This window comes from Hemicordylus capensis, chromosome 3, assembly GCF_027244095.1.
Source record: "Hemicordylus capensis ecotype Gifberg chromosome 3, rHemCap1.1.pri, whole genome shotgun sequence".
Taxonomy (NCBI): Eukaryota; Metazoa; Chordata; class Lepidosauria; order Squamata; family Cordylidae; genus Hemicordylus; species Hemicordylus capensis.
In genome coordinates, this window is record NC_069659.1 from 316,751,991 (window position 1) to 316,775,988 (window position 23,998).

A 23,998-nucleotide genomic window follows, 5' to 3' on the forward strand; every position below is an offset into this window, starting at 1 on the left:
AATATATACAGACAGTACTTTTTCCATTATATGTGGATTCCTGTGGTCACCATGAAGCAGGATCCTGTGAAACTAGTTTACCAAACTGGTTTATCCAAGACATTCCATGACCACCCCATTCATTCAGTAAACTAGATTTTTGCAGCTTTTCCAGTGTTGTGGCTGCAGAATACAGATGCAGGAAGTGCAAAATAAGTATTTCTGAAAGCTACTGAATCTGGCTGCTCGCAGTCTGGATAGGCAGTGTGGCCCATTTACCCCATCCCCTCTCGGACAAGAGGGCATGAGATGTGCAGGGAGTCTTTTGGCTCTGAGGAAGGTGGGGAGCCATCACCACCAAGCAGACACTCCCGAGTGTCCTTCCTCTCAGTCTGTATGCAGCAAGTGTGGAGGAAGGATGCCTTTTAGAGCTCTGCTGCTTCACCTTCACTTACGTTTTTGGTGATAGAGTGGTCTGGTCAACTCCCTAGTGGCTTTGCAGCTCAGGGAACTCTGATCAGGCAAGCTCTACTCTGTCAAATGACACCAACTTGGAAGGCTTGGAGGCTTTGGGCAGGGTGCTGTTGTGGACAGAGACCTGACCTTAGGTTGGCTGAGATGGGCAGCTTCTGCCTTAGGGCAATGGGGCTGCCTGGAGGTGTGTCACCCGTGGGAAATCAAGTAAGGCTTGCTCTGAAGTGGCAAACCTTTAGCTTCTGCACTGTAGGGGTGAAGAGCCAATCCCTGTTCCGTTTAAGTTATGATTTGCCTAACTATGGATAAAAAATGTGAAGCATTAGTAAATTTACATTAAACAAAATACTGTGTTTTTTAAAAAAATAATCAAGTGTGTTATGTTTATGAAACAGAACTGAATCAAAGTATTTTAAAAAGCAGACACAATAACAGTCCTTAATTTAAGACTTCTTTATTCTCACAAGACTTAAAAAATATGTGCATTTTAGCACCTCAGGTTTCATGGTTTCAGCATTTTTTTTTCAAGTGTAACCTTTAAATTACAAACAGTAGGCACAGCAGGATTTACTTAAAACTGATCCCTTAAAAACAAAGGCAAGTCAAAACCTGCAGGTTTTAAAACAACAACTTCCAACTTTTTGATCTCCTGATACAAAATTCAAGTAGTTTTAAATAAGAGTAGAAAATTTGGTTTCCAAGACAATCTTGTATACATTGATCAAGCTTCAGGCTTGGATTGCCATCACTGAACAGGTGCAAAAGGTTATTTTCAGAATAGCTCAGTCTGACCAAAGGACACTTGGTGAACAGAAAGGACTTTAAATGCCTTCTTTTAAAAGACATTTTAAAGTACCTGAGTAAATCATTTACTTTTTTTTAACCAATGATTTGCATTCATGTATAATGCATTTCTTTCTTAGAAGAATATGCAAATATATTTTATTTATTCATTCTTACATTTATATCCTGCTCTTCCTCCAAGGAGCCAAATATTGGATATAATTTTCTTTAACCAAGATGTTCACAAATGCATCTTGATATTCATAATGTTATGGATGGAAAACTCACATGGAACATTTTACAGATTGTCTGCATCAATAACCCTATGTTTAACACAATTACTCCATGTTTAACACAAGGGAGAGAAATGAAAACATTTTGTACTATACGTCTCAAGGCTCAGAACAGATGTTTGAAGGTTTCCGGCAATTTTTTTTTTTTTTAAAAATGTTTTTCCCAATATTTTAGCCCAAAGTAAAGCAGCTTTCTAGAAGAAGCTTCTTTTGTCACCATCTTCTGGGAGAAGAACTATAAATAAGAGTTTGTCATAGGGTGCCAAATGTTGTCTTTAAGAGGCCAGGGAAATAATATTAGGGGTCAATAAATGATACTGCGATGTATCTTGTTCCTTTCAAAATGGGAAGTCCTTCATGTAGATGAGTGAGTCTTCCTGGATGCATGAAACTCCATCCTTTCCTAGGTGACTCAATTGAGCAGTTGTACCTCAGAAATTTACATCCACCTCCCTATGAGAGAAAAAGAAATAGTCTTAGATCTTAGTCTTCACGTAGTTCTAGGGAAATCAGTAGAATTTTCCAGCACAAGGTATCTTGAGGATCACAATAGTAATTAGAGTTACAATTCCATTTGGAGCAGGAATACAATCAATTGGGCATTATCCCAACCTAACTTCACATGATCTTTATGGCTACCATTCCAATTCAAATCCAGGCCCTTCCTCTAATGTGCAACATCACTTCTGAAATGGTAAACTAGACATATGTCACATGACACTAGAGTCAGGTTATTCTAGTCCATGGCATCTCAAGGAGGCACTCTTCACCGGACACAACTAGGACCAATATAGTTGGTCCTATATTTTCATTGGTCTTTAAAGGTTTCCTCTTCTCCCATTCCTTCAAGGGTGATTCCGGGAGCTGGGGAAGAGGAGTCTTGTCTACCCCCTCTGACAAAGAGTTTGCTCCCCACCAGCCCTGCTTCTGTTTCAGAAATCTAACAAGTGGAAAACAGCTCGCCCACCCAGAAGTAGAATTTGTCCATTCTGTGGGACAAAATGTGTCCCCCATCTATTCTAGTGCCACCACTGCATCTCTGCTTTGTTGCCTTCCCTCCTTTTACTAATCAGCCTTATAGTCTAATTCTATGAGTTGTTGAAATACGGAAGACATTCTTATGGGCTGGTTTTTCTATTGTATCATTGAAATAGCCTGCATTGTACCAACTGCTGTATCACTGAAGCAACTTGCAGTCACACCAGCACTGCAAGTAACACTATTACAATGTTTTCCAAGGAAATATTCTAAGACAAATCTGCATTATTTTGGTGACAATTTCTTATTTGGGTTTTCTTAGCATATCTGTGAGAATATTTGAGCAGGAATTTATCAGAAGGCTAAATGAGCCATGCTAATCAATTGAATATGTCCCAAACTTACTTCAAAATCATCTCCTACTTTATTGAGAGCAATGTTGATAGTAAAAGTCGATGAGTCATGATGAGGTCTGAGGGAACGTTGTCTGTCAGTAGTGTATTTCACAACAAAATTTAGCAAGGCATAGCCCTGGGGGAAAAGAACAAATGTGGATGAATCTATTAAGCATTCTTTTGGATGGACAAAATATGCTTTAGCTTCATGAATCCATTTCTCTTTATGCTATTCAAGTGAGACATGAGCAACCTGCATGATTCAGGGACAGAAAAAATAAATGGAGATATGGAAGTATACATAAGCTTCCCATTCACTTCAATATCATGAGCTACTGATGCAGGTTCTATGCACTTGTGCTGGTAAGGGATATGGGACAAATAGTTTTATTGAGGCTGGGGGGCTCTTTTGTGAATGGGTGTGGCATCCCTCTTCAACTGGATTGAGTCCTTTTTAGGTTTTACTGCAGTTTTAACTTACCTTCGTGTAGTAGCCAGCAAACACTTTTAGTGTTACAGGTGCTATGAATTCTCTAATGAAATGTAGCCACACACTCTCCAACCCAACTTGCTTCATATGAATATCATCAGTGGGAACATTTTCATATCCTCCAGAAATGCGGCTGTCCTAGGGTAGGGAACAGGGTGGGATTGATGAGCCACTTTTATGTTAAGAACCTTATATATTTTATTAGACTGGCTTCTTTAGGTGCAAAAGGATGCTTCAGAGTCACACAGAACATTTGATAAGGCAAAAGAAAAAGACAAATTAGGCAATGTCTAACTTGCCTTTTTAATTTCAATGGAACTATTTTGTGTAATTTTCCTCATCTTGTCAGCCAATGTGTCTGTCTCCACGGTCCCATACCTTCCAGAAAATCCTGGTACAGTAAATTATATTGCTTTATCTCTTGTTCTTTCCTGAACAACATGGCAATTACTGTTTATATCAAACCTATTATTCAAATAAATGAGAAAACAGTAATTCTTCCTTTCACCAAATCACTCACTAGCGGCTAAATATAGCAATATCCTTTACACAGCAAACTATCCAGACTTGGACTGTCAAATGATTAGTATTCACCTCTTTTTGAGATATTGAAGGAGATCAAAGCTAACAATTGTTAAGATTAAAAATCATAATACATCACTTGTTCGAAGAAATGGCAGTCTAATATTTTCTTGATACCTTGTTACAGGAATCCACAATAATTAGCCTTTAAAATATACATAGGTAGCCATACTCTTAGCATCACTGATTAAAATTAACCCCCACCCAATTAATCAACTAAAGCTCTCTCTCTCTCTCTCTCTCTCTCTCTCTCTCTAACACTATAGTTATATAGTATGTTACAATATTAAAGATAGAAACCAAGATTTCTTGATTTAAAAACCTGTTTTCAAAATATGCTTACATGGTGTTTTCCACCAGACCATTGCCCAAAATGTTCCATTTCCTCCACCAGTTCATCACAGGCTGTTTCGGAAAATATGGGAAACCAAAACACATCTGGGCACGGCTATAAGAGAGAAATACACACCAGAACATTAATATGTTGCACTTCATACATAGTGCATTTGACAAGGCAGACACAGAGTTGTTGCTTTTAGTCTCAGCATTTAGATATATCTGTAATGACAGAAAACTTGATCCAGAATTGTATCAACCAGGCTCAGTCCTTTAATTTTTCAAAAAATGTAATTTCTGCCTTTTAGCTTGTGGACTTAGCAAAGTAGTTATGAATTGGTTATGTTGTGAAATGCACTTCACTGCTACGTAAGAAAAAGTTAAGTGAGCTCTTTAATTATCTGAAAGAAGAAACTCCTTCAGTGGCTGCTTGGGTTAGTCGTAGTGAAGTAGTTTCCTCTTAAATGCCTAAAAATGACCACACTAGTATGTCTATGTAATACTTGCATTGAAATTTCCTGTCCAATGCCTCAGCGGCTGCAAACATCTGCACCACCCCACAAAGTTGTGTGACTGACACCAGAATTTGGCTCATGTCCTCATTGTGCCTGGGGATTCTTCCCACATGGAGCACAGATAGACTTTCCACCTGGAGCATAGATGGACCGGCATGGCATGAAAAGCCATCTGGTCTGTGGAAGGGAGAAATTGATTTTCAAATTTCAAATTTAAAGTCCAGAGCAGATACATATTAAAGTCATTCACATGACCAGCTGCAGCAGGATAGGAGTGGGAAAACCTGAGTAGCAAGGTTCATGTGGAGCCTTGGGACCCACCCCTATCCTGCTGCTCCAGAGCAGGGCTACCTTGCTATTTAACCTAACCTTTTACCTAGGCTAAAAGGGCAAAACCGCATCTTACCTTGGCCGCACCAATCGTGTGTGCAATCAGGGCTGTGTGCTGCAGCTTCCAGCAGCCCGGCCTCCATAAAACCACAGAGTGCTGCTTAAAGAGTGGCTAGGAAGCTGGGAGCTGCAGCATTGCCACGGGCAGCTGCTCCACTGCCCAAGCTATGCATTGTGGGATACGAGGACTTCCTCCTCCAGATCCCCAATGCAGTAAGCTCCAGTCCATATGGGCGTGCAGCTTGGTGGAGTGGCAGAGACAATATGCTTGTCTGGAGGAAGGCGGGTATATTCCTGCGTTCCCTAGCCACCAGGGATTTTGGTAGTGAGAATGACTTCACTGAGTTACTGTACTTCCAAAAGGCTTTCATTTTTACTAATGATGTTATCAGGTTTTGGAAGTGTGGGTTTTCAGAAACAATTCCCACCAGTTCATAAAACAAACCTTTTATAACCAGAACCAACATCTCTTTGAATTTTGGCTTGATTTACTGTATAAATAAGCTTGACTTGTTTGCAATTCCCCCTGCTTCCTCCTCCTTTCCCCAAATATTCTTTTCAGCAGAAAAATGATGGGCACAAAGAGACAGCTTGTTCCTCTGTCCTTCATTAGGTTCTAGATTCTTAGCAACAGGAAGAGCTTGTTTGCAAGATTTAGGTCCTAATGAAGGTCTGAGAAGCTGGCTTCATCTTCACACCCTCTTCCATTACTGATGCTGGCAGAAAAGTCTGGGGGAAAGGAAAGCAGGTAGGGTTGAGACTCATCCGGGAGACAGAAGATATTGGGGTTTCCCTCCTTTCCTCACTTGTATAAGGTACCTTTGTGAGAGAAAGTAAGTAGCTGAGAGGAAGGCAGGAGACAGGGGAGGGACTGTGAGGTAAGTCTCTGGAATGGAACAGCTCTTTCTGAGCTTTTAGGCAACTTCCAAAAAAGTCTAAGCATTTCCAGACAATTCTTTGAAAAGGCCTAAAAGGAAGAAGCACCCTGTGTACACATTAGCACTGGATTCCACCACCACCACCCCCATCGGAAAGAGCTAGCAAAGGATAGATAAAACATCTCTCAGCTTTTTTCCTCTGTGTGCAATTTTGCAACTGTAGTAGTAGTAGTTTTGGAACTGCCAAGTTTGTTGGAGGGAGTGGGCAGAGATTGAAGGAGCTGTGTGGCCAAGTGCAGTTGTACAACATCTGGGGTTTCAGAATGGGGATACAGGATTGCTCATGCTTCTCCTCATCCCCACCTCTTGCACATGGATTTCCCCCACCTCAGTTGCAACCACCACCAACCTGGGTTAAAACAGATTTGTTTTAACAAATGAAGCGATACCTTCATTACCAAAGAGAACATCTACTTACCTGCTCCACTATATTCTCTGTGAAGATTTTTGAATAGTTGGGGTTTATGTAGGTTTCCTTCCAGTCCTAAAAAGAATTTGAAGGAAAACGTGCTTGTTAGGGTTTCTGAAACACACAGAAGTGCTTAGACTATAACATGTTCTTCAGATTCAGCAAGAAAGCCATGAGAAGGAAATTAAGTTTGGATAATAAACTGTGGAAGCCTTTCACTGTTTTGTTTTTTTAAAAACTTTTTGGGATCCATTGGCGCACAAAATAAAGTTTATCTTCAGAAAAATATTCTGACAATAATTTTATTGCATACTTTAATACATACCACAGGATTTTCAAAGATCTGCCAGAGGTCATTGTTGTAGTGAGAAGTATTGTAGTTGGCAGTTGATAAAAGGCGCCCAAATTCGTGTCTGTTAGTGATGTACAAAAAGACACCCTACCAGCAGACAAAAACATCCTTATGTTAGTGATTACATTTAACTTCTAGAAATTTTGAAACTATATTACTCAGTCTTTAGTCGTTCAAGGTTCATCATTATCCAAATTTACAATCTATCATGCCCATTCCCCAAAAGCCATGTAATACAAACACACTGCATTGCTGTTCTTCTGAACTTCTGATTATGTAAGGTTTTTTAGGGCATTTGGGGGAAGTATCCTGCCAGACGGATCTCTTGTCTGCGGCAAGCAAATATGTATTTTGATGTGTGCAGAGGCTGCTCTCTTCCACATGTAGCTTGTGTATGCAATGGAAAAGCCTCAAAGTACTCATGGAACATTCCCAACTTATGTGGAGTGAAGAAAGGGAAAACTCCTGCACATGAGGAGCTTCACCTCTGTACCAAAGACCCACATATGGAGCTTCCAATATCTGTATACTGATGTAACTAATGCTGACCAAGTGTCAGGATTCACATAGGCAGGATACTAGTATATAGGGATGTGCACGAACCAGGGTTTGAGCACTTTTTGGGCAGGGGGACTGGGAACTTTAAGAAAAAGGAGAACAGGTCATCTGTTTTCCACTGCCCCATGCAGCTTCCTGCTGGGGTGGCGTGTGTCCCTAGAAGCCCCATGTGGCGTAAAGGCATGACATTTTTAGCATGTATGTGGCCTCTGTGCATGTGTTGGCGCCATTTGCATGGTGAGTGTGGTGTTGCTGGACATGCAAATGATGGCTGCACATGCGTGGACACCATGTACATGCTGATGCCACATGGGGCTTCTCAGAATGTGCACCACCCCAGCAGGAAGCTGTATGGGGTGGCGGAGAGCCACCTCACACAGGTCCAGGTAAGGACCTGCTCTCCTTTTTCTTAAAGTTCCTGGTCCCTCAGCCCAAAAATAGCTCAAACCACAGTTTGAACCATGGTTTGTGCACATCACTATTAGTATATCTTGTTTTGTACACTTTTATGCAATTGTTCTCAGACGATCTCTTACAAATATTTCCTAAATTACAGATTAGCGCACTGAAAGAAAAGTAGGTAAGTGTCAGAATACAATGGACTATATTTCTCTCTCTTCCCTACAATATCCTTTGATGAGATGACCTGCAATGAAAATGTTTATTTGGGGCAGGGGCAAAAAATGAAGGTCACAAACCTCTGTGTCACACTTCAGTAAGGATGAAGATCAATGGCATGTATTATTATAGCAAAAACTACGCAATCACAGTGAGATAAGATAACTAATGTTGAAAAGAAATTATTTTATTTTAATGCAACAATTTCCAGACCAACTCATTACATTTTTTAAAGGCTAAAGGATTCATTTGGGTCATGGCCAAATCTTATGGTTTCCCACACAACCGAATAAGCATGCTTTAAAATGGTTGCTTTGTTTGGCAGTCATAGTGGTGTATGGGTAACTGGCCCACTGATATGTTAGCGTGCTGGCCATCTGCAAGCTAAAGGCCAGCTGTCCTCATGTTTAGGACCTGTAACCCAGACATACTAGTAGGATCAGCATGAGGCTGGAATGTGGAACTATGGAACAAAACCAACAATAGTAACTTCAAACCCACATGATAATAGGCACTTCTCCTATGAGATATGTCCTGTTTTGCTTCTGGGTTTGTGGCTACTGTCACTGAGGAAGCAGATGCTTGGAAGGGCTCCAAGCGCTTTGCACAGGGTTTACCAAATGATATCTAAGAACATGTTTTGTGAGCATTGCAGAGATATGCCAGCTCAAGGAACAGGATGCAAATCTTAATGGTTGGTCTAGAAAACTGTTAAAGTGCTACTACAATCCATGGCTCTTATTAAATATATATACATACACAGGAGGCTCTCTTTTTCACAGGGTTTCTGTTCTGGCCTATTTCCATAACCAGAGAAATCAATCTTGAGCCTATAGTGATGGGGGTTTTAGGTCCCTTTGCAGACTTAAATGTGCTCAAATCTCATAAAGAAGTGGGGGAGGGCAGAAATCAGAGTAGTAAAGCACATTACTTCACCCTCCAACTCTCCAGGAAGGCCCCCAACCCCCAAATCTTCCAGTTTTGGGGTGTTTTGTGTGTGGAAAAGTCACAAAATGGCCACCAGAAATAACAGCAGAGCGCTTTCCAGATTATGAGCCTTACACCACAAAAAGTGGTGTAAATTGCAACGTTTTGTGTTGCCGAATTCAAACCACATTAGAGGTCTGTTGTAAGGGGGCAAGCCTCCTACAACGGGCAAATACAGTTTTGTTTTTGGTTTTTTTGCAATGCAGATACGACATTATAGGGATGTGATGCAGCAATAAAAACCCCAAAAGGCTTGGAAATATGAATGACACCTTCCTTAAAATGCAGGGGCTATGATGTAAAAACACAGGCAATATGGAAGCACACTTAGGGACCTGCTGTGACACTGTGATAGCATGCAATCTGGAAAATGCCCAGAAGTCATTTCCTGGTGGCACTTAGCCTCAAATAGCTGGAAATAACCCTAGCTTTAGTGTACATACAAAAAACCCTAGGTCTCTATACTGTGAATAGATAAAAAGAGCTCTAGTTTTATATGTACAAACATAGAAACCAGGTCTCTATACCACCAATAGCCAGAAATAGGGCTATTTTAGGCCTGTGAAAAAAGAAACTGGATCATTGTGACCCACCCACGAAAAGTGAGGGTCTCCTGTATAGAAAGCTGCATCAAGAAAGCTCTGTCAGAATAGCTAAATAATGCTTATGTAATGCTTCTCTTTGTTAAAAAAAATACACCACACCACTACTCAGTTTTATGGTCCATTACTTCCAATGGAGTTGCATCAGCATAGAACTGGAGAAAAGCAGTGGTAAGTCACGCTTCCAAGAGTGGGTGTATTTTAAGAAAAGCTGTCATCACTCTACAGACATAATTTTTCAAATGAAATGGGGGTGGGGGGAAGTGACAGTAAGTTCTCCTTCTTAAGCCAAATAAATTTTTGGTTTCATTGAAACAAAATACTGAAACACTGGATGAATGACTGAATAAATAATGCAAGGGCATAGCAAGCAACTCTTGTTTAAGTAATAGATTGTATTCCTTCTAAGACTAGAATGGGCAATAGAGTTTGGGTAGGTTGGCCTTAACACAACTAGGTATTCAATTGCACCCAGTTACAACTACACATAATCCAATACACTGTATTTTACTCAACTGTGTATTTTTTCAAATGGCTGTGTGTGGTTCTTGACTTGAATACTAGGAAGCTACACAGGACGTGAAGACAATGAGGCACTTCACACGACACATGTGAAGTGCCTGACGAGGTTCGGCGGGGAGAACGGGCTTAGCCTGCTCTCCCCGCAGACGAGCAGCCACTCGTAGGTGGGCGGCCAAATCGACCACCCACATGGTGCTCGGCTCCATCACAGAGCTGGTGGGGGCTGCGGGGATCGGGGGCTGTGCGGCCCCCAGTAGTTCCAGGATGCCCCATGCAAGTGCACAGGGCATCCTGGAGAGACCTCCTGAGACTGGGAGACTGCTTGCAGCCTCTTGGTCAGGGTTCTACTCATGTGTTGCCGCATGCCGCGGTGACACACGAGCCAGAAAACAAGGAGCTATCTCTTTGGAGCTATTTCTCAGTTAGCCTCGTTTAGGGGGAGGGGATTTAATGAGGCTAGCTGCCAGGAGCTGCATGGCTCCCATTGCAGCACACGATTGCCCAAAAGCGGGCTGGGCTCCCTTAGCCCGCTTCTGGGCGATCATGGGAATAGCCTCAATGAGAGACATCTTCTGCAGCTATGAAGGTGGAATGAGGGAGAATAAGGGAGGGTAGAATAAGGCTGGAGAATAGCTGTGTTGAGGGCTTCATCCACAGCCCAGCATGGATGGAGAGAGCATCAGTAGCAATTTTTGCTTCTCTCCAATCCCACCAAAAGCTATTTTGTCTTGCAGAAATATGTCCCCAAGGATCAAGTAGCCCTCGAATACATGTTCTTGGAAAAAATAGTTTTTGGAACGTGGAGAGAGAGGGGCAAAAATTGCTTTCTCCTCTGCCCATGCAGGGCTATGGAAGAAACCTTCAATGTAGCTATTCTTGAGCACATGCTGATACTGCTGAGGAAGATGTAGGCAAATAGTGGTCACTTTGGCCATATATTACACTGCTTTTTAGTTATTCTTCCACTGAAAAAATATGTATTTTTGAAATTAACTTCTTGTCACTGGTAATAATAGTGAATTCTTTGGTTAGCTAAAAATGGCAACCTCATCCTGATGCACAGTGGCCTCATTGGTTTAACAATTAACTGATCTATTTTGCATTCAGCCCACAAATACAAATGACATAGCTAAACAATCAACATTTATGAGTGAAATCCATCAAGCATTTCTGCTGCATAACCTCTAATAATTAATGTGTAAGGCACTGCTTGTTACTGAAATGATGTTCCTGAGCTAGTGAGACTCAGGATGTAGTTTCTTTTAGTTTCACCATTGGGGAGAGGGAGGTGTACCACAATAAAATGCAATATTAAAAGGGATGGGGAATTCATCTTGTGGTGAATTCACCATATCAGATGTAGTTGGAAAAATAGGTTCTAATCTACACAAATGATATAGAATGTGTATGGGGTGGGAGTGGGGGTATATGTGTGTGTTTAGCACTTTTATACTTATTTCAGTACATTAACACAGTGGCTGGCTTACACTTTCAAAAATTGTAAGAAATTTACTGTAGGTCAGATCCACAAGTGCTTTTCTCATGAATTTTCCTCATGGAAGAAACATGTTACACCTTTTACTAAAGTGTTGCAGATGAAAATGAAACTAAATGAAAACATGTCCTTCAACTTGGTCAGCTCTTGTGCAAACCTTTGCATGAGCATCTGCGGAAAAGCACTAGCAACTATTTTCCTTCTATTCATGGTTCTTTGGATCTAACCCTATATTTTTTCATGACTATTGAAAAAGAAAATAGAGCTTTTATTTTGTAAAAGCTGTGCACATGGGAATAAAACTTAAGAGAGAAGATATAATCAATTATTATTAGGGTAAAGAAGAAGAGGGAAAGATCGACCTCTAGGAAACTAATCTTGTATAATAATAAAAGAATAACTAATGAATAAAAACAAAAGAAAGCAACACCTTTGGGGGTCTGAGCATTTGGAATGTTTCCGCAGAAGGGGAGTCTTTTTCCCTTTGTAAAGTCTAAAATGAAGGAGAAGCACCACATCAGTTGACCTTTCCTTGCTCTCTTTCACACTGTTAGAGCTGCATTAGGTTTCCACGGCCATGTTAGATAAACAGCATCCTTTAATCAAAAGCTGTTATTTCAAAAGAACCTTTACAAACAGCATGCAGCTCAAAGCAAAGCTTATCATGTATCGGTTAAAAGCTTGATCTATCAGCCCTTATCTGCTGCAAAAAATACAAGCTGGTACCAGGCAGTTTCACAGCATGAAAATGAGGGGGGGGAGGCATTCTTTTCCCCTGATGAGCAACCGAGTCAGATTAGTTGAGCACATGGTAAGCACAGATTGCAATAATTGATGCTAGGAAGGTTGAGAACAAGAGACTGTTGATTGGGCTGTTCTGTAGAATGAGTACGAACAAAAGAAATCATGCCTTGTTAAAGGAGAGAATAAACTTTAATACTTGCCAACTTTTCTTGTTCATTTCAGCAAAATTATTTTTCAATGCTACATTGTCTGGAAATAGCTGTCATTTGTTTCTGCTCTGGAACTAGTGTAAATATCAGTACAAATACAGATTTACATTTGTATTGCAGTGATATTCATAGACGTTCTCATAATACTAACATCTATTAAAGTGCGTTAACAAGGAGCAATCCTCTTTAGAAAGTTTAATCTGCCTTGAAATAGTTAAATCACTCATTCATTCCCTTAAAAACATTGATTCTAAAATGCAATAATTAAAATGACATTGCTACTAGCGTATTTTTCATACAATATTGTATAGTGTATTTGCAATCTTTTATTAACCCCAGGGAAGACTGAAATTTAGAAAAAATGAAAAATCAGTGCTGTTATAATTGCCATTTGAAAAAGGTATTGATGCATTCACATTATAAAAAAGTAATTTTGCATTCCAAACAAGGCAGTGAATACTATTTATAAATTTTCAATATATTTTATATTAAAAATTTAATTTTCAATATAATTTTCAATTAATTTTAAAAATATCTATATTGTAAATTAGTTTAAATGCTGCCACTGCAATTTTTTGAATGGGTAAGAAGTCACAAATTTAAAAAAAATCATTACAACTCACAAAAATTGGCTAGTACTTTTAATTTGAAAAAAGAGCAACGACCAAGTGAGACATTTTCAAAGCAGCTCTATCACATGCATCTTACCATTTCCCTGGCATTCCTGCAGAGGGCCATATCAGGATCCAGTCTGTCACGAGTAAAATAGTTTCTCTCTTTCATCTCAGTTCTCAGAGTCTCTCCCTTGATCATATATATATTAGCCACATAAGGGACATTCCATACACCTCTGTGAAAGAAATATGAAGTGGGAGGTAATACTTACAGTGTCATTCAAAGTTCAAACATTTTCCAAACTTGCAAAGCACGAACGGGGTTTCAAATGTTCTACTTAAACCAGCTGATGTTGCACTTGAACAGCACCGATGAAACCATTTGTCAGCTAGAAGGTTGTTCCACCCATAAAATGGAATGAAAGCACAGACATTTTTATCATCTGTACGCCAATATGCATAAGCTCCACAGAATTAACTCTACAGTATTAACATTTTATGCTGATTTTTAAAAAGATGCTAACACTGTCCATTTCCAGTCTAGATGAAAGGAGACAAATTAACTAATTGTGCGATATTTGGTAATACTACTACATGGAGAAGCAAAGACTCTCCCCACCACAAGGTCTTGGAGTTAGGAGAGAGCTGGGAAAGGCTGAACAGGTTTTTGTGAATAGACAGGCTAAATTTTGCAGAGAGAAAAAACCCCAGTGTTTTTAATTGATTAGGTGTAAAATAGCCCAGAAGTGAGTGTGACCTTCTTATCATAAGTCAAGTGCTGTTTTCCTTAAACATTCTGACAATGAGGGATAGGAAGCACAACACTAAGGCAATTTTCAGGCCCTCTCTGCCTGAAAGACAGTTTATCAATGAAGCGGGGGGGGGGGGCGGTCTGCATCCTCACTAGGCTTACTTAGAAATAACCCCTTTTGTACAGAGACAGACTTGAGCTAACATATATTTACATGAAAGGCATCCTCTCATACTGCGCGGGAGATGGCAATGGTAAACCCCTCCTGTATTCTACCAAACACAACCACGGGGCTCTGTGGTCGCCAGGAGTCAACACTGACTTGACGGCACACTTTACCGTACACATCTACACAGCTATGTATGTGTGTGTGTGTGTTCACATGAGTTCATGTGTCTGTGAGCCTGTGTCTTTAAGTTGTGTACATGTGCTTGTGTTTGGTATGTGTGTGTGTGTAAATGTAAAAATGTGTGTGTTGTGCAGTGCACATGTGTTTGCTTCTCTGCATGTATGCTTGTGTTAGTGTTGTGTATGTGTGAGCGCCTGTGTTGTGTGTTTGTGTTTCTGTGTGCATGTTTTGTTGTTTGTGTACATACATGTACATGTTTTTGTGTTTCTGTATGCATGTTTGTGAACATGTATTTGCAGTGTGCATATGTTTATGTGGGTTTCCTGTTCATGTGCATACATGTTTTTGTCATGCAAGTTAGCAACTTTTTACTTTCACGCACATTTGTGCATGTGCACAGACACATGCGTGCATATACACTTGCAGAGAGAGAATTACAAAGTAACATATAGATAACTCACACTCTGTTTCCATGAACAATATCCACGTAGTCTTCAGATCGAGCATAATATCCATCAGCACTCAGGGCACCCCAGAAGTTGGACCAGAGCTTCCCATGACGTGTTACAAGAGGAGCAATCATCTTTCTGTTGAAGGAGAGATAACTTGAAGTTAACATCAAGTGCTAATGCTCTGATTTTTATGGGATTAAAATGCAAGACTAAAGTAAAGAGGAGGCAGGGGAGGAGGGACAATGAAGCAGCGGGGAACAATAGTCCCCCAGGCACCAGGGTCTGCCCCCCCCCCCGCAAAATGCCCCCTTGCCCTCTCTTGCACCCAGACAGTGAACAAAGTACTTGCTGGCTGGCAGTGTGAGGGGCGCCCCTCTCCTCCCCAGACAGTGTTTCACTGTCCTCTCCTCCCCAGACAGAGTGCAGGGAGCACTCTGAACTCAAAGACCAATTCCACAACAGTGCACATTAGCTAGAGGGTCCAGGGAACAGCATGGGAGCTAGTGTTATGTACCTGCAGGAGCTCAAAGAGCATGCACTTTGTTAGCCATTCTGTGACTCTTCCAGAACAGCACATGTGCGAGAGAACTGGAGTAGTGCGCGGTCTAGTGCTACTCTGTGAGCCCACAGGAGCTCAAAGCACACACGCTTCATTAGTCAGGATGTTGACCAGTAACTGGAACACTCAAAGTCATAGTTTTCACAATCAGCGAAGGAAGGAAGGAAGGAAGGAAGGAACTGGGTGGAGTCACTGGACAACATCCAGATTAGTTAGTCAGATTTACAGACTATCAAATACCACTGCAATCAATGAGACAAGTCCCATAAATTTCAACAGGACTTGGTAGTGACTTATTTATTTAGCACCTTTCTATACTGCCCCATATAAAATCTCAGGCAGTTTACAATTTAAAACACAATAATAAAAACATTAACATAATTAAACCAATTTAAAATATAGATTAAAAACTCAACTACAGATTAAAAGCCTGATTAAACAGATATGCCTTCTATTTCCTTTATTCGTCTGAATATTGCACCCTGATACTGGGGGGGGAATTAAATTGGGAAGATTCCTTCTCTCTCTTCCTCTTATGCCTACCTGTTTTGTTCTATCAGGAGTTTTAAAGTCTTTGGATTTGTTAATACAACATCTGCATCTATGCTGAAATAATAGTCACATTCTTTCTTCTGGCGACAGAGATCCCTGGAAAAAGAAAAGACAGACCTGTCATTTATATATGTCCAGAACCAAACAGCTTACAATAATTTAAACGAGCTGTATCATGAGATACAGAATGTTGAACTTAAAAGCTTCTCTTTTTAAAAAAACTTAAACTGGCAATTCAGCTACTGTATGAAGGGAAACAAGTTTATTTAAAGCAGTGGCTTTTATTACAACATTGTATTATCTAACACATTAGTTACTACATATATACTTAGATGGTGGGCTGTTCACATGAATGCAGTGCTGGGATTGGGCCCTGCCAGGAAGCCTGAGCGCCCCCCCCCCCCCCGGTGGCTTTTACTGAGGTAGAAAGGTATGAGAACACCCTTCTACCTCAGTCCCTGGTTGTGTGCACACTTGGGCGGCTTGCAGCTTTGTGCAGCCCAAGCATGCATGAAGATGGGCAGCAAGAGCACCTGGCAGTGAATAATCCTTCAATGCACCACGCTCCTGATCATGCCGCAGTGACAACTGTGAGTTGGGTGAGCAGTGGAGCCTTGTGGGGAGGGTTGAGCATGGCAGGAGCCTGCCTCTCTGCTCACACTCCCAGTTTTGGTTGCTGTTATATCTATCTATCTATATTTCTTTAAGGTGTACCCGTCACTAATCCTAGGTGTGGCAGCTCTCGTGAGAGTTCGTGAGTGAGCTGCCGGCAGGGAGAGAGGAAAGTGGTGATGCCGGTGGACAAGCTTGTGGGTGAGGTGGGAGAGATGGTGTGGGGGGGAGAGAAAATGGCAGCGCTGGGTGGGTGGGGAAGAAAATGGCAGTGGCATGAGTGGGCAGGGAAAGAAAATGGCGGTGGCAGGTAGAGGCGCAGATGCTTGGCACCCGGCCCAGCTAGTTTTAATTAATTGGTTAGGGTATAGTCAACAGTGTTAGTATCCATAATGAAACTATGTGTTCTGTGACTGTTTTATCTTTTATTGTTCTTCTTGTTGTTGTTGTTTTGTTTATGATTGCATTTACTTTTGGGATGCAAGCTATTTTAGAACAGTTTTTTAAGAGTCATTGTAAACCGCTTAGAGAGCTCCGGCTATAGAGCGGTATATAAATGTAAGTGCTATTGCTATTGCTATTGCTATCGAATCTACAACAGCTGGTTAAATTCCTATTTTAGTACTTAGCCTGGAAGAAACAGGAACAGCTGTATGCTGTTGACCCAACACATGCTGTAGATTGTAAAATGGCTCTCTATATGACCTGCAGCATTTTACACAGGTCTTGGAAAAATTCATTTGGGAGAAAAGGGTATTGTGTTTCTCATGGATCTGGTAATGAAACAGATTGTAACTAAACGGTGGAGGACTAATTCAGATGGTCTGCTCCTGATGATTTATGAATCCACCTGGATTCCAGAACTCTGAGGGAATTATTATTTTTTTTTTTACATACATAGCATCTTATCAATGACCTGGCTAGCTTTTAGAATGGGCAAATAAATTAGGCCAGTGGCTGGGTTACTTCTAGGTATTTCAATTCAGACAACTTCTCATTTTATAGAAGTGTATAGTTGCAGAGGCGTAGCTAGGGAAAATAGCGCCTAGGGCAATCACTGAAATTGCACTCCCTGTCCAAACATCTGACACCCATCTTTCAGATAACTTTACCATAATAACAGCTGAAAAATACAAGTCAAGCTCGTTAATCTTGTAATAGTTCAAAAACTATTTAGCAGTGGACGTAGCCAGACCAAAAAATGCTGGAAAACTACAAATTTCAGCATGCTGGGGCTCATGAAATACCCAAAAACTATGTGGAGGTATACTTGGAAAACTAAACAGAACTGTCTGTCTAATTATCTACTATGCATTGTAGCATCACTATTACATAAGTTTTAAAAATAAATGGAGAATTTGACTTTTTCCAGATACTCTGAAAATAATTAAAGGATATGCAGAGTATTTCAGAAAGACAGTTAAAATGAGAGAAAGAGAGCAAGAAACTCCCAGTGGGCCTTAATACTAAGGATTTCACACTGATTCAAAGACAAATTCACCATTAATAGCCATATTATTAAGACATCACATTTAACTCACTTATCACAAGAAGCAAAGTAAGAGCAAATCCTAGCTCCCAGATACAATCCTAGCTCATATGTTTCAGCTCAGTATTCACAAGCCCTGATTCTCTGTACATAGTACCAAACTAAATATGTGTACAGTGACTTATATTATATTAAATTATTATTATTTATCTGTAGCCCCTTCAGGGGGCTTCCTAAAGGCCGGAGGGGGGGTCTGCAAAGGTCGCCCCTGCTGGCCTCTAGGGCCTCACAGGGACCGTTTGAGCATGCGCAGTGGCCATTTTGTTTTCAGCAGCCATTTTTAAAATTCTTTTAAATTTTAGAAAATGGCGCCCCCCTTCAAGTGGCACCCGGGGCACGTGCCCTGCCTGCCCTAGATACACCACTGTATGGTTGTTTAGCACCACTTGCACTGTTAATATGTACTTTTACATGTGTTTTATTTATGTGTTTATGAAATCAAGGTTATTATAAATCGAATATCTTATAATACCTTAATAAAACAAGGTATATAAATCTAATAAATAAATAAATAAAACATATGAACCTGTCTAGTCTTTATTAAAGTTGTCACTAACTTCCAAGGTGAAGTGGGTGGTGAGTGGCCTTTTCAGACTTACTGTGGAATACTCTGAGGAACCGAGGCCTAATACTAGCTCTTCAGAGCCAGGGGAAGACAATTTATTTTCCTGAGCGTTTAATTTTTCTTTAACATTATTATACCTCTCATTGTAGGTATAATTTTTTTGTTTGCCATTCTTGCTGCCATATTGTTGTTTTCTATTGTTTTATAATTTAAAATGTTTTATTGTTTTAATGGCGTTGCTAAATCCTTCCCCCCACCCCCAAATTGTTAGCTGCTTTGAAAGCTTCCCCATAAAAGGTGGGACAGAAGTGTTTTAAATGACATAAAATAATATTAACAAGGCTGCAACATCTGCTCTCCTTCAACACAACCTATTATCCACTACACTCTAAAAACATATGCTGAACATCCGAATGATGGATCATTGAATCCTAGCCAGCCAGCCAGAAAGTAAGACAAATAAGAAACAAAAAATGTCTCAAAGCTATAATAAACAATTTGTGCATTTCTTAAAAGATGCCTTGTTATTCATGCAGTTCTGCTTGTCACCTTCCAAGCAAAAGGTTGCATTTCCTTTGTGTTAATATACACATCTAAATTATAAATTATTTTTAAAAAGAGATTACATTCCCATGTTCCTGGCATCTGCTTGACTCAAATTTTCTTCAGGACCAACAATTTTTATTGACTTGATAGCATTCTTGGCTTTTTCCCAAAATTTCTTGATGTGTTTTTCATGGTAAACTTCCTAGAAGAGTTAAAACACTTAGTAAATAAGAAGTGTCAATGGGAAATCAGTAATACTGTATAAAAATTAATCAGTAAGTAGAACAGTCCAGTGCTAGCCTAGACTATAATCAAAAGGCAAGTTTTTCAGGTCTTGAATGGGTTATATACACAACTGTTTTTGTTTCAAATTTTGATTCCCCTCACTCACCCTAACAATTCAACAGCTGTGGTATGTGAAATCTGGTCTATACATTCAGAGTGATTTGGGACTTAAAGCAAAACAGGGGAGGAGGAATGACTTGAATATGTAGCCAGTAGAGCAGCCTCACTATTTCTCCCCAAAGCCATGAAGCAGCAACCATGTGCAGTAGAATTTATTAATTTAATAAATTAGGTGTTACACAAAACACATATGATGGATCCAATATCCATCCAACCTAATGCAGAGAAACAACCAAAAATAAAATTTCAACTCCAACTCCCCCGCTTAAATAAAACTGGAGAAGGTCCAAAACAGCCAGACAGGCTAGACGAAATGAATGAGTTTTAGGGCTTTTTTTAAAGCGAGGAAAAGAATCAATTACATTAAATAATGGCTTGAAAAGAGTTCCAGAGATAATATGAGAAAAATCATGAAGGTGCAGAATAGAGGAAGAAATACATGGTTTGACAAGCAATAAAAGACTAGATGGGGCAGGGAGAGAATACAGAGAAATCAGAGATGAACGATAAGGAGAAGCTAGAGAATGAACACATTTAAAAGTAAGTAACAGCATCTTAAATTGAATGTGGAAATGAAAAGATAGCCCATGAAGAAAAATCAGAAGCAGAGAACAGTTATATTGGCGTTCAGGAAGAAATAAAGTAGGCAGCAAAATGCAGAAGAGAAACAAGAAGCTTTAATTGATAAATGTTTCACAGTGGGATATAAGTAATGTAATTGCTATCCAATTATAAGCCGTATATAATGCATTTTGTTAATATAATATTAATGTTTGTGATGTTGTGTATGTATTAAGTGTGATGTATTGTTCTAATTTTTAAAAATGGGGGAAAAAGGTTAGTAATATTTGCTTACGGAAAACAATGGCTGACATCCAGACTAATGTTATGTGTGCTGAAAAATGTCTCATGTGTGCACGTTTGCCAATTTTGCTTTTCCTTTGGAGCCCACTAAGCCTCCCAAAAACATGTCCCTCAGAGTTCTGCAAGCCTCAGGGGCATATTTTCACAAGACACAGGGGGTCTGGTGGGGGGGTGGCATGCTTCAGTGTGCAAAGCATAAGAATGGCTGTCAGCCAGTCGGTCTTAGCAAATAATGAAATCTAAGAAGAAGGAAAAATCAAATATAAAGCAAAGATTTCTAGCTTGAGAAAAGGAATGGATGGTGGACCTAATAATTTTACAATATATGCCAGATCTGTTATTATTAGGCAGCTAAAATCAGTGTTCAAAAATTACACACTGTAAAATTTTTAAAATAAAAATAGCTGACATTAAATATTAATATTAAATATTAAAAATAGCTATTTAAAAAAATAAAAATAGTACTGGTGTTACTAGGGGAGGGGTGAAATTTGTTGATCTCTCCTTCCCTCTCTGACTGCGACTCCCAAAAATATGTTCCTAAGGGCTGTATTTTTGGGAGTCAAAGTCAGCTTTGGAGGAAAAGAAAATTGACAAAAAAATGTTCCCTGTAGCACCAGTGCAGTATCCCACCCCTTAACAGTTTTAACAAGGTGGGGGTATGAAACAAAAACAGAAACAAACAGAAAAAGGAGGAAGGGAATGAGGACGATGAAGGGTTAAGATAATTATTTCTAAAAATTATTTCTAAAAAACCCAAGGAAATTATGCAAATCACTCTAAATAGTCCTTTCAGATACTAGCGGCATCAGTTCTTCATTATCCTGGAGGTTGGCAACTTATATTTTATCATTCCAGTGAAATCTCCTACTAAAATTATTCATATGTGCACTGTTGTACATGCTTTTTGCAGGACTATATCCCAGTAAGGAAATCAATAATCACTCTGAATGGTAAATATTGGGTTCCACTCATGCAATAGGGTTCTCCTTGCCCTACCCCACTGCATCTCCCTTCCCCACCCCCAACACTCTTGAGTGTCAGATGCTCCAAACAGTGTAAGAGAGGGCAAGTATAAGATAGGTTCCAGTGTGAGAGGGGAATCATCAATAAACATGGGAGTGCCTTGTACAAGAGAAAGTGCCTTTGAATACAATTGTCCAAAAGTAAAACTATAGAAGTAACTCCAGCTTTACAGTCTCTTCTCTTTAAAATATTATTTAGACTCAAGTATCCTTCACTTTGAGCTGGGACATATCAGTTACTTAAAATATTATGATAAACCACATGAGCCTTTACAAGGGGGGGAAAAGTATCACACTGGAAATTCAACAACAGGAGGCAGAATAAACTAGTCCAAGATCAACTACTGTTTGAGGTCAACCATTGTGTTTTTTAACTCCAGAATGTGCTATATTTTCTTTTTGCTAAAAGGAAGTTGAAAATTGGATGTGTCAACTGTTTTTTATTAATTCATACACAGCAAAAAATTCTGATCTTGTGCCTGTTGCATTAAATTCTGTAAGGTGATGTAGACTTAAGAACAAACTTAAGAATGTCCTGGATTAATTATTTTTAAAAACATGTTCATCACCCTTCTGTACATATAGTTAGTGTAGTTAAAGAACAGTAAAAGAGAAAAGTAATATAGCCTGTGAAAATTTAGTTTGATTGCATGGACTTTGATCTAGTTTAGTTTTGTGCAATCATTTCAGTATTCAGACCCCGTTTCTAAATCCCTAGCTAGCTAATTAAAATGTGTGCCAAAATATGTAAGGTATTTTCAAAACATATACAACAGTAAACTTGTCATATTGGGGAAAATATTTGTGTTCCAATCTTCAATATATGTAGAATGGTTGTATATATGGGAAATCTTAACAATGGTATTTCTCCACTGATCACTAGGTATGGGCATTTATTTTCAGAATGAATTGCACCCTACTGCTGTTTTTGCTGTTGTGGGGTGATTTGAGGAGAGTCATGATAGGCCATCAGGGGGCTAATTGTTCTCACCCCTTGCGCTGTTGTGAGGGGCAGAGATTTAGTCTTAACATAGCCCAGTTGTTCTTACAAATTGTTAGTGAATGGTCACACATTGGTTACTGAATGGGGCCCAAAGACCCTAACACTCAGGGGTGCGAGGCTGAGGGAGTGGGTCTACAGTGGTCCCATCAGAAACCATGCAGCACCCCCTGGCTCACTGGGCTTTGCCCATGGAACATCCAGTAAGTGTGGCACTGATGGAGATGGAGCATCAAAGCCCAGGCCAGATCCTGAACTGAAGCTTTCAGTCAAGGATGGGGTACTGGTCATTCTCTTTAAGGAAGTTGAACAGATTAAGTATCCTAAAGTTGAAAAGAATTGGGTCAATTGGTTATATGCGTACCCAATATTCATGGTGGTTGTCCTTAAAACACAAACTTGGCAGGTCCCATCCTTGGTTAAATATCTAGACATTATTCACGGGATGTATAGTGCTTACACGTATGCCTCGGGGCTGGCACATGAGCTTTTTTGCATGTGCATCATGGTCAACAATAGGAGTGTGCAAACAGGCTTGACGTCAAAGGCCAAAAGCTGGCTGAAGAGTGGCCGAACTGGGCGAGGGGGTGATTACAGAGGCTGGCGGTGGGAGGGGGAACCTCCACAGACACACACCCCTGCCACCTCCAGGAACTCCCCCGAGGGGAATAAAGGTAAACAATATTTATTTATTTATACCCTTTCAGCTTGCAAAACCCACCGAACCGGGGGGGGGGTGTTTAGGGGGGTTGCCGGACCTTACTGGCCCAGTTGGGTTCGAGGCCAGTCCGGGCCAACCAGTTCCATGCACATCCCTAGTCAACAAGGCTCTGTCTTCGGACCAAAAGGACAATGAGCCTTGGTCTGATGTAATATACTTGGATCAGGCAAGTGCTCTGATAGTGGCTATTTTTTGGCAACAGGCTCCACTAGGGTATGTACTGGAAGTCTGAAGCTGGAAAGGATACTGCTTCTCATAATTTGGGAAAGCTTGTCTGTTGGGATTTCAATTCTGCTGGCAAATGTTTTCCCGTGCAATGCAAGTCTAAGCACAAATGTTCCCAATACAGATGTAGCAACCAAATGCAGGGCCAGCAAAAAGCACTCAAAACCAGGGTGCTAATGCAGGGGCGGTTGGAAGCTCTTCACAGATATCTGGCTATGTATCCGAACAGAGTGCTGGCTATATGTGGCTCGGTCCCCGCACCCTGGTTTTCGCATCCCATACATGGGACCTAGGGTTGGCAGGATTGTTCTGCCAATGATTTGATTTCAGTCAAGGGTTTGGAGGGCATCATACATGCAAAAATATGCAAAGAGGCTAATAAACTGCTGAGGCCCTAAGGGAACACCCTGATGGAATTTAGATTGATTCATCATCTGTCCTCTCCTAAGGGAGGCAAAGTGGATGATTTTATTGACCCTGAATTAGGATCAGTTAAATATGCTTCCTTCTTTGCCACCATGGAACTGGTACGTGCTAATGGTGTGGGGTGCTCATGGGCA

General features: G+C 40.3%; 1 protein-coding gene across 6 annotated transcripts in view; it reads right to left on the reverse strand.

Annotated features, from left to right (window-relative positions):
* Positions 1 to 891: 891 nt before the first annotated feature.
* The window catches only part of PLOD2 (procollagen-lysine,2-oxoglutarate 5-dioxygenase 2), an 89,470-nt gene continuing 66,363 nt past the window's right edge, over positions 892 to 23,998 (reverse strand). For 3 of the 6 annotated variants that reach the window (XM_053311381.1, XM_053311379.1, XM_053311382.1), the window contains 11 exons: positions 19,279 to 19,400; positions 15,918 to 16,022; positions 14,825 to 14,950; positions 13,358 to 13,499; positions 12,127 to 12,189; positions 6,888 to 7,001; positions 6,572 to 6,637; positions 4,318 to 4,422; positions 3,384 to 3,530; positions 2,913 to 3,038; positions 892 to 1,982 (listed from right to left, as the gene is read on the reverse strand). In XM_053311381.1, coding sequence (XP_053167356.1) covers positions 1,827 to 1,982; positions 2,913 to 3,038; positions 3,384 to 3,530; positions 4,318 to 4,422; positions 6,572 to 6,637; positions 6,888 to 7,001; positions 12,127 to 12,189; positions 13,358 to 13,499; positions 14,825 to 14,950; positions 15,918 to 16,022; positions 19,279 to 19,400 — 1,272 coding nt within the window. In that variant the 3' untranslated portion in view covers positions 892 to 1,826. Of the gene's footprint in view, positions 1,983 to 2,912; positions 3,039 to 3,383; positions 3,531 to 3,712; positions 3,858 to 4,317; positions 4,423 to 6,571; positions 6,638 to 6,887; positions 7,002 to 12,126; positions 12,190 to 13,357; positions 13,500 to 14,824; positions 14,951 to 15,917; positions 16,023 to 19,278; positions 19,401 to 23,998 lie in introns of those variants that run through there. The other 3 variants (XM_053311383.1, XM_053311380.1, XM_053311384.1) reach the window with 2 other exon arrangements.